Source organism: Heterocephalus glaber, unplaced genomic scaffold (assembly GCF_053883595.1).
Source record: "Heterocephalus glaber isolate CG9 unplaced genomic scaffold, H.glaber_assembly_v1.0 deba00001547, whole genome shotgun sequence".
NCBI lineage: Eukaryota > Metazoa > Chordata > Mammalia > Rodentia > Bathyergidae > Heterocephalus > Heterocephalus glaber.
The window spans coordinates 11,080,231-11,094,468 of NW_028258340.1; the positions used below are offsets into that span (position 1 = coordinate 11,080,231).

The following is a 14,238-nucleotide window of genomic DNA, read 5'->3' on the forward strand; positions in this document are numbered from 1 at the left end:
TCACACATGTAAGGGAGCATGGTCAGGTTTTGTGGAGGTGAAACTCTAGAGATATTTATCCCCAATATATATATATATATACCTTGAACATACATCTTCATTCGGAATGGGCTTTGAAAGATACATATATTTCCTTGCTTTTTTGTTTTGTGTTGATTTCTCACCTGCAAGAAATGTCTCCCCATGCAGTTCAGCTGTGTTGCCACCAGGGGACAGAAGGATGCCGTTTATTGTGCACTGAAGTGTAAATTTTGAAGTTTGCGCCCTCTGTGAGATGCAAAATGATGGCTCTCTGCCCACTTTGGTTCCTTACCCAAAATAGATTGTTAGAGAGCTCTAGCTTTTCCTATAAGACATATCCTTTTGTTAAAATGGTTAGACTATATCAACCTTTAAATTCACCACCCTGGAACCACATTTCCCAAGCCCCTGAGTATAAGTGGGAAAAACAATAACGGTCTCTGGTTTTTTTTGTTTGTTTGTTTTTTTCTTGTTTTTTGGTACTGGGGATTGAACTCAGGTCTTTGCGCTTGCACAGCAAGCGGCGAAACTACTGAGCTAAATTCCCGGCCCAACAGGCTCTGGTTTATAATAACTCTTCCTCAGAGAAATCATCAGAATTCTTATGCCTCCTATTTTTCAAGGTCTCTAAGCTATGTTTCATTTGTATTCCTCAGTGGCCCATCCAAGACCTCTTTTGCCCAACCTTTGAAGATACATTCTCCTTGCGTGGTCTTTTCCCACATGTAACACAGGGTTAGGTCAGTAATTCACGCAGTAAATATTTACATTCGCTATGTACCAGACATTATGTCAAGCTTTGGGAAAACAAATCAATAAGGCCTTTTCCTCATGGAGCTTACAGTCCAGTGGAGAAGCAGACAATAAACAAATATGTTTAGATGGCAATAAATGCTATGGAGAAATAATAAGTAAGAAATAATGAATGGGAAGAGTATTATAGGTAGCTAAATGAGATAGAAATTAATATACAGTCAGAGAGGGATTGGGCTCTCAAGGAAGCCAACAGAAAGAATAAAGACATCAGAATTGTGGATGGAGGGGCATCTGAAGGCCGGGTATCATGATAAAGATGCAATGGCCAGGCCTACATGCCTCCCTAAGGGATAAACAGTAACTTGGAATTACACTATAATTAGCATCACCTGGTCTAGTAAAGTCCAGCTAGACATCATTCACCAGGTGGGTGATCAGAGCATCTGGATCCATCCTTTCTTCAAAATGCCTTTGTTCTTTCCATGTATCCTTGCTATGTGATCCACTTCCCTGTTGGACCAATATTAGGTAAGCAGCTATGTTTGTAATTCTATAGGTTTATGGAAGTTTGACCTACATTGTACCCATGTTGTGACTTTGCTGTATAAATTACCCCTGACAAAGGGCCTCAATGGCAACCCACTTCTGGGACCCCTCCTGTCTCTCGAGAGCCATTCCTATTCCCCAATAAATTTTTTCCATCCTTAACCTCCTTTGTCCTTTGGAATTCATTCTTCGATTTCAGGAGACACGAACTGGGTGTACTTGATATCTAGCAGTTTGGGAGTTATATTTTCCCCTGTATCGGGAGAACAGATTGTAAAGGAAGGAGAGGCTATTGGCAAGGTTGCTATTTTAGATGGGACTGTCAGAGAAGACCCCTTTCATAATGATACTATTTCAGCTTCAATCTGAAGGAGGTGGAGGAACAAGGCACACAGATATGTGGGAGAACAGCATTCCAAACAAGGGGAACACAAATGTGAAGATCTTCAGTTGGGACCAATCTCTGTTTGAGAGAGAGAGAACGAGAAAGGTGGCCGATGTCACTGAAGCTCAGTGAGAAAGGGAGAAAGTGATGGGAAATAAGACCAAATAGGCAATAAGGGATCTGATTTTTATAGGACCATCTCATGAGATGATGCCACATTGGTGGTTTTGAGCAGAAAAGTGACCTGGTCACCATGGATACTGTGAGAAGAGAAATAATCAGATTCTGGAAATGTTTTGAAGTTCAGGTGTGATAATGAACTTCATGTGGTATGTACAAGAAAGAAGAGTCAGGGATATGCTAGGGTTTGGGCCTAATGAAAATGGAGCTTCCATTTTTGGGATGGAAAAGACTGTAGGACAGGCTGTGAAATGAGCAGAAAACTAAAAGAGTGTGGGGGCTGGGTCTGAAAGCCAAGTGAAGTTTTACAAGTAGGAGGGACTGGCTGACATCTTTTTTGGCTGTATCTGTGGCTGCAGTTGCCACCTGCCTCACAATCTCACTGTCATTGGTAGGCTTTTCTGCCATGTCAGATACTTCCAACTGTTAGAGACAGTTCTGTCTGACCCCCAAACATAATGGTTCTCTATGTTCTGACCTCAGTTCCTGGTTTCTCTGTGCTCCCCTAGATAACAGACAACTGAGCTCTTGCTCCACCCACATCAGGAGACAGAAGAATAAACCACTCAGTGCTGCATTCAAAAGTCTCCTCCTCCTCTTCCTGTGCAGCTCCTGGAGTAAGACTGTGAGAGAAAACCAGCTTTCTCTATTTAGAGGAGTGCTCCTGCACCTAGACTGCTGCTTGAGGTTGAGGATTTATCTCAGGTCCTCACGTAGCACCTAGGGCTTCAAGCAACTGTGCCCCCTCATGACCATTAAGCCTTCGCATTTAGTGCACAAAGATAATCCTACGTGTTCCAAGACACCAGGGGCCTTGATCTGGAATTCACACTGCACTATATTTAAGGATTATGCTTTAATCATTTTGTTGAGTAAATGGATTTACTAAAATAGATGCATGTTATTCTCACCTAAGTTTTTACTGTTTATTAACATCATGACCTAATTATACTTTTTTATATAACTGTCACTAATTAAAATTCTAAGCTTTAAATTTCCATTCTCTTCCAAGGTCGGCTTTTGAAATAAATTCCTACCTCTCCCCCATCTCAGTGAATTTGGCATCTCCATTCATTTCCTTTGATCATTCATCATTATGATGAAGGTATAGGGTAACTTTTGGGGGGAAACACACTGTTCAGCTTCAAATCCCAACATTTTTTGTTTCCTAGATGCATGATATTGGAAAAATTGCTTAACATCTCTATGTTTGAATTTCCTCTTCTGGAAAATAGGGATGATAACTGTCCTGAAAGTTAATGAAATAAAGCACATAAAGTTCTTAGCATGTAGTAAAAGCAAAGTGAAGGAGCCTGCCTTTAGGCTGATCCATAAGGGAGGAAAATGCTGAACAATTCCTTTGTCCTCAACTAACATGCAATAATCAGGTAAAACAGTAACAAACTTTTGTTGATTTTGGGGTTATTTGTTGTTGCAGCACAACCTAATGCTTACTAAAACAGAAATTGATTCTGGAAGTAGGGCTTACTTCCTATGGTCATATCTATACACACAGATGACATATCCTTTTTCTCCCTCAAGTCTTGTAGATGTTCCACTCCTACTGTGTTTTAATTACATATTGTCATGGTTGTAACTTACAATTTATTTTTAACCATAGCTAAGTCTTCTGTGATTTGTCTCTTAATTATGTCTATTTTTTTCTGATAGTGGGGAGTAAACTAAGGGCCTTTGCACTAGGCTACATCCCCAGCCCTTTGTATTTTTTTTTTTTTTTTGAGACAGGGTCTTACTAAATTGTCCAGGCTGAGCTCAAATTTACAATCCCCCTGCCTCAGCTTGCCAGAGTGCTGGGATTACAAGTGTGTGCCACTTTGCCCAGCTTCCAAAAATTAATTCTAAAATTAGAAAACCAATCCACATTTACATTATCATTACATATTTTTCAGATTGATCTGAGTTGTATAGTAGGGTTAATATTCTTTCTCTGTGGATCTGGCATCCTATCGTACCACTCCAACTGAATATTCTTAGAGTGATGTTTGAATGGATTTCTCCTCTTAATGGAAGGAAATACAAAGTCACATTACAGAGATTACAAAGAAGTAGAAAATTTGGTACAATTTGCAATCAATCTAAGTATCATTTGCTTTTCTGAAAAGTCAGGAAAAGTACTCTATTCTTTTAAATATTGCACAGTTTGTTTCTTTTTTCTCTAATTAGTGATGATATCATCTATTTGTTTCACCATTTTTCCTATTACCATCTCCTCACACTTTGATATACAGTGTCTTAAAGCAGAGTTTTCAAAATATATTTTTATTTATAGCAAATGAATTGTAAAGTTTTGCTGATTATTTTCTGTAAAGAAAAACGTAAAAACATATACTCAAAGGTCATCTTACAGCTTGCTTCCTTTGTAAGTTGGACATGGTTAAACTTGTTGTTGCCTTTGATCTCAGTATAACCGCAGTCACATTGGTTCCTGCAGAATAGAACACCCGATAATGAACACAGCTGGTAGTTGACAGTGCAGATGTTTAAGTATGATGTGTTAGCCTGTGGATGAATGATGCAGACCTCCCTACTGGAAAACAATGATCCGATAGCTTTGCTGACCTTCATTAACAAGGTCCGGATTAACTACCATGCCAATCAACTGCCCTGATGGATTTCTGTGAATACAGACACATTTACTCCCTCCTGGGATATGATTAGATAGTGGTATTTTTTTCTTATCAAATAACTCAAGGATATCTGAGATTTGCTCTAAAATTTCTTTGGAAGAACAAAAGTGATTCATTTCCTATGCCCTGACTTGTCTCCATATGACTCAAAAGAGTAATGTTTAGCTTTTTCCGTGAGCGTGGGTGGGATAGTGATTTTTATTGTTACTTAACTGACAATTGCATAACTGAAAGAAGAGGCAATATTTAGCAATCAAGTGATCTAACATAATGGTAAACTTGTGATTACTTAGTATTCTAGTATAATTTTAAGATTCCTGAAGATGTTTTGAATTTGATTTTTTTATATAAATCAGATTTTCTGTCTTTGCAGCAGTCCCCTCTGAAGGGTAGAGTTTCAGAATATACTATTTTGGGCTTTTTTCTAAAGACAGTCAAGCACAGTCTCCATACTGTGTGATCTCACAGTGATTTCTGCTCATGTACTGACTATCTTTCCAAGTACTTTCTTTTATCCACAAAGCGGTGTATTTAGGTATTTAGTTTCTTCTTATGAAGTAACATAATTCCTTTAAAATTGCCAACCTATTGGTTATAATTATTAATTGGAATACTCAATTGCTTAGACTGTCATTCCTCAACAACCACCATAAAATAGTAAAGACCACAATTTTGAAAGAATCTTAGGCCAGCTTCTTTTCACATTTTAGAAATCTCTAGTGATCAGATTTCCTAGCCTTTGTCAACAGTTTCAATTTTGCTCAACAACATTTATAGCTGAGAAATTCTGTCCTCTTATAATTTGGCTTCTTCTTTATGCAGTTTTATCACACTTGCACACACACACAAAATGCAAACGGTAACCAGCTATTTTCTGAACAACAGAAATGGTTGATAAATAAATTAAATGTATATATATGTAAATATGAAATTTCAGTTGAGTCACTGGAGCTTTCTCTGCTCCAAACAAAGTAATCCCACTACTTGACAGGTTTTATCTTAAAAGTCAAAATTAGCATGACCCAGGATATGTAGTGTTTGTAAACTAAGATACCAAGATACTTGATTTATTCCACCACTGTTACCTAGCTACTCTTAGTGGCTAATCTGAACCTAGAACAAAACAGAATACTCTTGGTTTACTATACCTTATCTAATATGTTAGTGTAAAGAACGTGGATGTTGTTGCTAGAAAAATGTGGATTCAATCTTGACATAATCGCCCACTAGTTTTCAGACCTCTGCTTATTATTTATCTTCTCTCAAACTCATTTTTTTACTAACAAAATTGCAATAAGGTGGCTACATTTGCAGTACTGCTGATGGATTAACTTCATGAAGTATATGTAAAATGTTTAGCATAGTGTTTAGGTGTCCACTAATTATTTGCTATTTCTATTATTGTAATTTGTCCTTGATAATATCCTTTTCCTCCTCAGCAGCACCTGCTGACTTCCTCAAGAACATGTCCACAGCCCTATGCATTTCCTAGCTAATGATTAGGAAATTCCTAGATAACTGGCTCTTTTAGAACAACAACCAGTACAGAACTATGAGTACATATGCTTATTATCTGACCTGATGGCATTTAATTGTGAAGTTAGAACATGAAATACCAGTGGAAATGGAAAAAGAGGCCATACTGGGTCTTCCATGTCTTCAAAATTTTATCCATGATGTGAAGTGACACTGCCTGATAGCAGTGCTTATGAGGATCATTAAGACACTGGCAGAGAACTTAGTCCCCAGTTTTCCCTTCCCAATCCATAAACTGTGCAGTGTTTGGCATGTCATCTACAGAAGTACAAGAAATTTAACCCTACCAGGGCAGAGAAAGATCTCTGCTGGCTGAATTCACCCATTAATACCAAAAGCAGTAACACGGACATGGTGAGTGCCCATTACTTTTAATGTTTAAGCACAATTTTAAAAGTTCTTCCTAGGAATTATCTCCCAGACCCCCCTATAAACTATGGACATTCAAAGCCTGAAACTATTTAAATTTTATAAACACAATATTGCAAAAGCAGGAAAACTAAGAAAAGCCTTAGTAGCCTTGAGATTAAAAAAGTTGCTTCATTATTCTTTTCTAAAATACCTATTTCCTAAATGTTAAGTACCAAACTTTAAAAAAAAGCTGCGCTGGCAACAACTGATAACTGGTGGCTAGAAGCTTGGGAGGACAAAGAAGGAAGCTCTCATAATGACAAGCACTTTTTCACTGATTTTTCATCTCATGACCAGAATAATATAGGACAGACCTCTCTATGTTGCTATTTTGGTTTCAAAGGTGTAAAATGCTGGAGCAACATCCTTTGAGCAAGAGCTGGCTTTGCTTATGTCACCTAGGTTAGACAGGGGCAATATTCTTGGACTCCATATAACTGAGATTTGCCCTCCTGTTCATACTTTGGTATAAAGCATTTGAAACTATGCACACTGCTCCTGAGTCATCATAATAGAATAATAAATATTTGTTGAATGAATGAACTAATACCTGGGGTGCAACAGAACAGGTTAGACCTCACTTTCTCCAAGTGGAAACTTTCCTGCACATTTCTGAGAGGGGACATTTACACACCCTGGAGGGCTTTATTTGTGAGAACTGATTCTCAATGCTCTGAAGATCCTGGGGGATCAAAGGAACAGTGATATGGCAAGAAACAATTGAGTTCTCCGTTTGTCCCAGTCCCCTGAATATACTCACTCAGAATCAAAATTTGTGACCAGAATACAAAAGATTTGATACTATATTTAATCAAAATAAGATAAATCTGTGTACTCCTTCTTCAATTACATGCAATACATACAAAGCTAAGAAATCTGGGGTAGAAAATAACCAACATGAGACCCCCTTCCCCTACTTTTCCCTTCTGTAGTTTTGCTTTCTCTCACTCTCCTGATTTCTTCCTCTCCTTCCTTCCCTAAAGCTATTTTTCACTTCCCAGCAATGGCAGTAGTTATCAAAAAAAAAGAAAGAAAGAACTGTTTCTGTCCACATTAACAGTGATTTAAAGACTCTTGTCTTGAACTCATGGTTATCCAGAACATTCTATTGGTTGTGAATTCAATATCAACATAGTTAACTGGAGATTTTAGTTTCTAGGATGTTTTAGGAAGATAGTGGTGGTGGTGGTGATGATGACATAATAATAAAAATAAACCATTAGTCACATATTTAAGATCCACTTCTGTATTTATGGGGAAAAAGGGGTGGGATCTATATAAGCCAGATGTGCATTATCAGACACATGTTTGTCATAATTCCAAAGTTCTAAATTTGCAAGGCCTGGCTGGAGGAGACTATTTCTGGCAGTAAACTAGTGTGCTTTCTTTCATAGAACAGGGAGGAGGACTAGAGGAGTCAGCCAGATTTATGACAGGAAATTCATTTCCTGCCTTCATCCCTCATTCCTTCATGCTTCAAATACGAATATGAGGAACCTTGCAGGCCATCATATAGGTTGTTATCCTTAACCCATTCTCTACCCTCAGGAGAGTAAGGATTCTTTGGTCTGTAAGAGTAACAGAAGTCATTTCCTCAGATAATTCTGTGTAATGTTTTCAATTAGCTCTATTCTGACAGTGTTTGGTTCTGAACTTTTTTATTCATTCATTCAACAAATTGTTGTTGAGTATCCACTCTGTGCCAAGCACCATGGTAAATGCTGAGTACTGAATAAACTCCAATCCTTGTAATATTAATTGGTGGGAAGAATCTTGGATCTTGTTAGGCTGCTGTGTTGGTAAGCTGGGATGTGCTGAGGTGTCAATGCTGACACTAGTAGGTGTTAAATCACTCTCAGCCTATATTAGCTCCTATCTTGAAAATATCCCTCAATATAAGGATAATAACCAAGATGACACGAAATGGAAAATGAGCAGCTACTTTTTAGCTTACATCTTCTTTTGGGGGACTATAAAAGCTGATTTTCAAAACAGATTGGTGTGGGAAGAAGAGCAAACCTGGAGTCCAATGGTCAAGATCTGGTCTCAGGGTCATAGTCTTAAGGAAGCCACTTTTTGAGACAAAAATCTTTTAGAGCCACCATTTTCCTGTCCTAAAAAATGAGTCCAGAAGTCCTTGCCCTTCCTTTCACTGGCACTACAGAGATGAAAAATGAAATGATGTTTGTAGAAGTGCTCTGAAAAACATAAAACTCATATAAACATAACACATCATTTGCAAACAATCTTTCAAGGGAAATATGACATTATAGTTTCTTTTCCTCCTTTCTTTCTTGCTTTTTTTTTTTGAAGGAGAGAGTTTATATTATCAATCAGCTATATTTGGTCACTTGGTAGCATAATCAGATTTTTCCTTGTGGCAGAGATGAGTTAGAAGTTCTCCTTGTTGAAAATAAAATGCACTCCCCGAGGGCCAGAATCGGAGTTGGAGATGCTCTGTTTATTGAGGGTTTCAGCCAAGGCTTCAGGTCCACAGAGGAAAACTCCTATTCTGGTACTTTTGGAAAAGAAAAAAACAAAACAAAACAAAACACGTTCAGGCTTTGGGATGAGATAGACTACAAAGCAGGTGGGAAAATTTCCTATTAATTTGAGGCCCTATGGAAGAGGCAACTAAAGGAAAGAATCAAGCCATTTTTCAGCTTGCAAAAAGGGATTGGGAAAGTCTGAGGTGGAAACCTGGAAATTTTTGCTTTTAATAATTCTTCAGATAATTTTGCTGTGATTTAAAGATTTCCTCTTAAAAGTCAGAGCTATCTGAAATCTTCTGTCGGACATGAACTCAATTCCATTATAGCAATACGGGTAGCTTCCTTTCTGGAATTTATAAGTCTAGCCATGCTTGGGAGCTGATGAATCAGGCAGACCACAGCCTTAAAAAATGCCTTAGTTGGGGAGGAAGGTTGCTGCTTACTTAGGGTGTTGACTCGCAATTGTCTTGAACTCATTATCCCAGTTGGGCCGTCCATACAAAGTCTTTTGTTTCAGGCCTGTGATCACATCTTTCTCCTCATCATGGTGAACAGCAAAGTGATTGGCCTGTAGTGAAGGACACGAATTCAGAAATAGTGACATACTATAAAAATACAGACAGATAGGGGCTGGGCATTTAGCTCAGTGGTTCCACCACCTGCCTAGCAAGTGCAAGGACCAGAGTTCGATCCCCGGTACCAGAAAAAAAAAATTAAAAAAAAATGCAGACATATATATTTATACATTTAACAAAGCAAGCTCTCAACTGTCATATATATGTGTGTGTGTGTATATATATATATATATATATATATATTTCAAAGATGAACAAACTGAATTTCCTTCAAGCAATTTTCACTCTAGAAGAGGACACTTTCAAAAATAAATAGAAATAATCCTATTTGTAGAATAGGTTACAATGAGTGCCATGGAAGAGACACAAACATCCTAATGAGAACAAAGAAAGAAGGTGGAACAGGTAGATAAAAGAAAGTTTAAGGTCACAGTATTTGAGTCAGGCACTGAAGTGCAGGTAGTGTCTCACTGTTTTTTCTCTCTGCTCTATTTTTCTCTCCTCTACTATACTCCCACTCTTTTGAGAGAATCACTAAGAACTGAAATAATCATAGGCCAAAATGCATTCATATTTTGGTAACTTGAGACATCAAATCAAACCTAAAATGTACATACATGATGTTTTTCTGCTGCCATTCTAGGGGGCTGCAGCTTGAACAACAGGTACTTTTCATAAAAGTGATTAATTAAATGTATTTTAAAACAAATCACGTTTTGAATTTACTAGACAGGGGATGGGTTATGGGGATGGAGGAGGTTGAAGAACGTGAGCACACTGGTTTAATAATCCCGTAGTGACTAGTTTTGCAAAGAAAAATAATTACTTTTAAAATAATTTATTTTTCAATGCAAGTAAATTTCCCATTTAAAACCATTTTGTTTTTGAAAATATCAAAACTCTAAGGTAATTTATAAATTATAGATTTTTTTCTCTCAGTTTTATTCTTACTTTTTTTGTGGTATGGAGTATGAAACCCAGGGAGTGTTTAGCTCCATTCCCAACCTTTTGTAAAATTTTATTTTGTGACAGGGTCTCACTAATTTGCCCAACCTGATCTTGAACTATCAATCCTTCTGCCTCAGCCTCCTGAACTGGGATTTCAGGTATGTGCCACTATGGGCTTTATTTTTACCAAAGGGCTTTTATTGTTTTGTTTTTAAATTGCAGAAGTAGCATTTTGAAATTACTTTTCACGGAGTAGTAGTTCTCATGGTTATGTGTTCGTAGATCCACATCTGTTATAAGACTTCTAGGACGTCTATGATAGACAAAAATGCCAAAACCAAATGAGAAGTCATTCCTCATAACTAAGGGGTGCAAAGTGAAAGATGCCCAGTGTTGAGGAGCCAATGCATAGGTAAAAGGTAGTAGCTGTAGTTTGAATGAGTTTGTTTTGAATTCAGATGTTGTCAGTGTAATTAAGTGTCATTAAGAAGTAGGGCCTTCCGGGCGGGATGGTGCAGGCCTGTAATCCCAGCACTCAGGAGACTGGGGCAGGAGGATTGATGCAAGTTCCTGGCCAGCCAGAGGCAGGAGAATCACCACAAGTTTGAGGTCAGCCTGGGCTACATAGGGAGTGCAAGGCCAGCCTGAACTACGTAGCAAGACCCTGTCTCAAGAAAATACCAAAACCAAAAACCAAGTAAGACCTTTAAGAGGTGATTAGGTCATGAAGGCTCCTCCCTTGAGAATAGGATTAAGGCCTTGAGAATAGGATTAAAGAAGCTGCATATAGTATTCCAGGAACTTGTCAATTATAAGAAGTTTACACTACCAAATTTCCTTGGTGGGGGCTAGAAGGTGGCAGGGATTGAAAGGAAACTGTACATACATACATACATACATATCTTATCTTCATTAGATATATTGACTTATTTACTAAAAATAATCATAAACTACTGGGAGTTGCTAAGAGTGAAGGCTGACAGTGTTCTGACTCTGCTCCTCACTTATTAGGTGCCGGGTGCCTTCGGGTAAATGACTTAATCTGTTCTAGACCTTGGTTTCTTCATCAGAAAAATGTGGATAATAGTAGGAGGTACCCCACAGGGTTGCTGAGAGCATGAAATCAGACAATCTGTATAAACGCTATGAACAACATGAGCTACATAGTTCAGTTGTCTCTCAGTATCTGCAGGGATTGGTTCCAGGACCTCTTTTCAGAGATACTAAAATCCATGCATGCTCAAGTCCCACATATAAAATGGTGCAATATTTTCATAGAACCTATACAAACCTCTCATCTAATATAAGAATCTGTAGATTACTTATCCTACCCAGGACAGTGTAAATGCTATGTACTCCATTGTTATACTGCATTGCTTAGGGGAAAATGACAAGTAAAAAATTCTGTACGTGTTCAATATAGATATATTTTTTCCAAATATTTTTGACTTATGATTGGTTGAATTCATAGATTCAGAATCCACAGGCATGGAGGGTCTACAGCACATGGTTAAAAACTATAAATGTATTGGATGCATTATAAAACATATGTAAATGTATAATTAAAGAAACACACACACAATTTTTCCCATTACCCTGCAGAGAATCTTGTCCATGTGACATAGTCTTTCTGGTGGGAGCATTGCCCTAATAATGTAAAAGTCATGGCCTTTACTCCCTTATAGGCCCCTTAGCTTTCTATCTAGTCTAAAAAATGTCAATATCATGTTGTGATACTGAGTAAGTATGAATGAGCTGGATCACTTGAATCCATTAACTGTCCTTATAGGACACAGGACCCACCAAGAACCAAGGGAAAGTCAGCAAGTGCTGGACACTATGGGAAGGACCTGAGACTTGGACTCTTGTCCTCACCTGAGACTCATCCCAGCCAGTAAGGTAGATGTTGTAGCTGAGGAAATCAGCATTGTTCCTTTCCTGCATCTGGGTCTCCAACAGCTGTAGCAGGTCTGCAAACCATTCAAAGGCATGTGTGTCCCGGCACAGCCAGTAGAAGTAGATCTGCAAGGGGGATGGATCGCAAAGCAGACTATATTGGGACAGGCTCTATTAGCATCAACATATGGATTTCTACTTCCTCCAGACTTTTTTCCCTCAGGCATAAAATGCCTAAAAGCACTGGGGTTTTTTTGTTTTTTTTTTTGAAAACTTTGGACATTTTACAAGCTAACTCACATAAACCTGCTCTGGCCTTCATACTGGCAAGGCACTAAATAAATATAGAGCCAAAAAAACTGGGCTGGCCCACCAACTTTTGTTCTGCAGCTACTCCTTCTCTCCCAGAATCTCTGGATTCCTTTCTACCTCCTCTCAGAAGACCAAGGAAATCTGGAGTTGGTGACTCAATTGGCAGTGACTGTTGCAGGACTTCTTCCCACCCCTAAGCCTACTGCCACCAGACACTCATGAGTTCTTAGGGAAAAATCATTCCACCCACACCTCTTGCACATAGAAAGAGATCGGGGGAATGAATATCTAAGGTAGGCTCAGTGTTTCTATTAAAATTTATCTTTGCCGGGGATTTAGCTCAGTGGTTCCACCCCCTGCCCCACAAGTGCAAACAAGAGTTGGATCCCCCGTTTTAAAAAAAAAATTATCTTTACAGTTACGAGAATGACTCAAGGTTTATTGAAGATGTTCTCTATCAGATAATTTACGTGTAACACTCCCCTGGAAATTTATCCAGAGAAGACATATAGATGAAAGTGAAAGTTTAATGTCTCTTTCCTTCCCCTTGAAAAACAAGTGTTGATGAACTAAAAATTGAATCCATGTACAAAACAAAATATAGAAAATTATTCTATATCTTCTCAATGGAACATTAAGAAATCATTAAAAATCATCATTATGGCTAAATGAATGCACCTTCAGGCTATACGCTTAAGTGAAATAAATAGGACACACCTGTGAATAGCAAATTGTTTCCCTGGTGTCAGAAACTGAAAGTGTAAATGAGGATCAAAATGTATAATAGATATTGTGAAATAGGAAGAAAATGTTCAAAGCGGAAGGGGAACTGAGTGGGGGAGGGGGAAGAAGAGGAAAAAAAGAAGGAAAAAATGGAAACAAAGCTTATGTAAATAGGAAGGGATGGCCAGGTTGAAGGGAGAGAAGAAGAATGGGAAAAAATAAGAACCAAGATATATCATGTACAGATACAAATTCCCAATAATGAATAGGATCATAATGTATACCTAAAATGTACCAATAAACTTAATTTTAAAAAATCATCATTATGAAGCCTGTGATGACACTGAAAAACATTCTTTATGTTGAAAGAAAGGTTATGCAATTGTACATAGTCAATATTTACAACTTTCTAATTATATGTAAGTCTGTGGAAAAAATATTAGAAAAGAATGTCCAAGGGGCTGGTGGTGCAGCTCAGTGGTAGGGCACTTGCCTAACATAGGTAAGGCCCTGGGTTCCATTCCTAGCACCATGAAATGAGATAAGATAAGATACAAAGGGATAGCTCTGGGGTTGTGAATAATTTCTCTCAAACTTTCTTTGGCATTTCCAGCAACTCTATATTACTTTTACTAGGAAGCACATTTCATTTATCAAATAGTCCTTGGAAGAGAACCTTTCCTCTCTGAACCACCTACAGCTTCTCTTTACTTCCTGTGGTCTCTACTAGCCTCAGCCCTGAAAGTACTTTCAGACTTCACTTGGTAGAGAGTGATGACCATTCCAAGCCCTACAAAATCTGAAGGAAC

The 14,238-nt window shown here is 38.1% G+C and overlaps 1 protein-coding gene across 1 annotated transcript in view; it reads right to left on the minus strand.

The window, feature by feature from the left end:
* Nucleotides 1-6,426: 6,426 nt before the first annotated feature.
* Nucleotides 6,427-14,238, minus strand: part of Cybb (cytochrome b-245 beta chain) — a 33,847-nt gene continuing 26,035 nt past the window's right edge. The window contains exons 11-13 of the mRNA XM_004850034.4: nt 12,374-12,520; nt 9,419-9,543; nt 6,427-9,001 (exon numbers count right to left, since the gene is read on the minus strand). Of these exons, the coding sequence (XP_004850091.1) occupies nt 8,875-9,001; nt 9,419-9,543; nt 12,374-12,520 (399 nt within the window). The 3' untranslated portion in view covers nt 6,427-8,874. The remainder of the gene's footprint in view (nt 9,002-9,418; nt 9,544-12,373; nt 12,521-14,238) is intronic.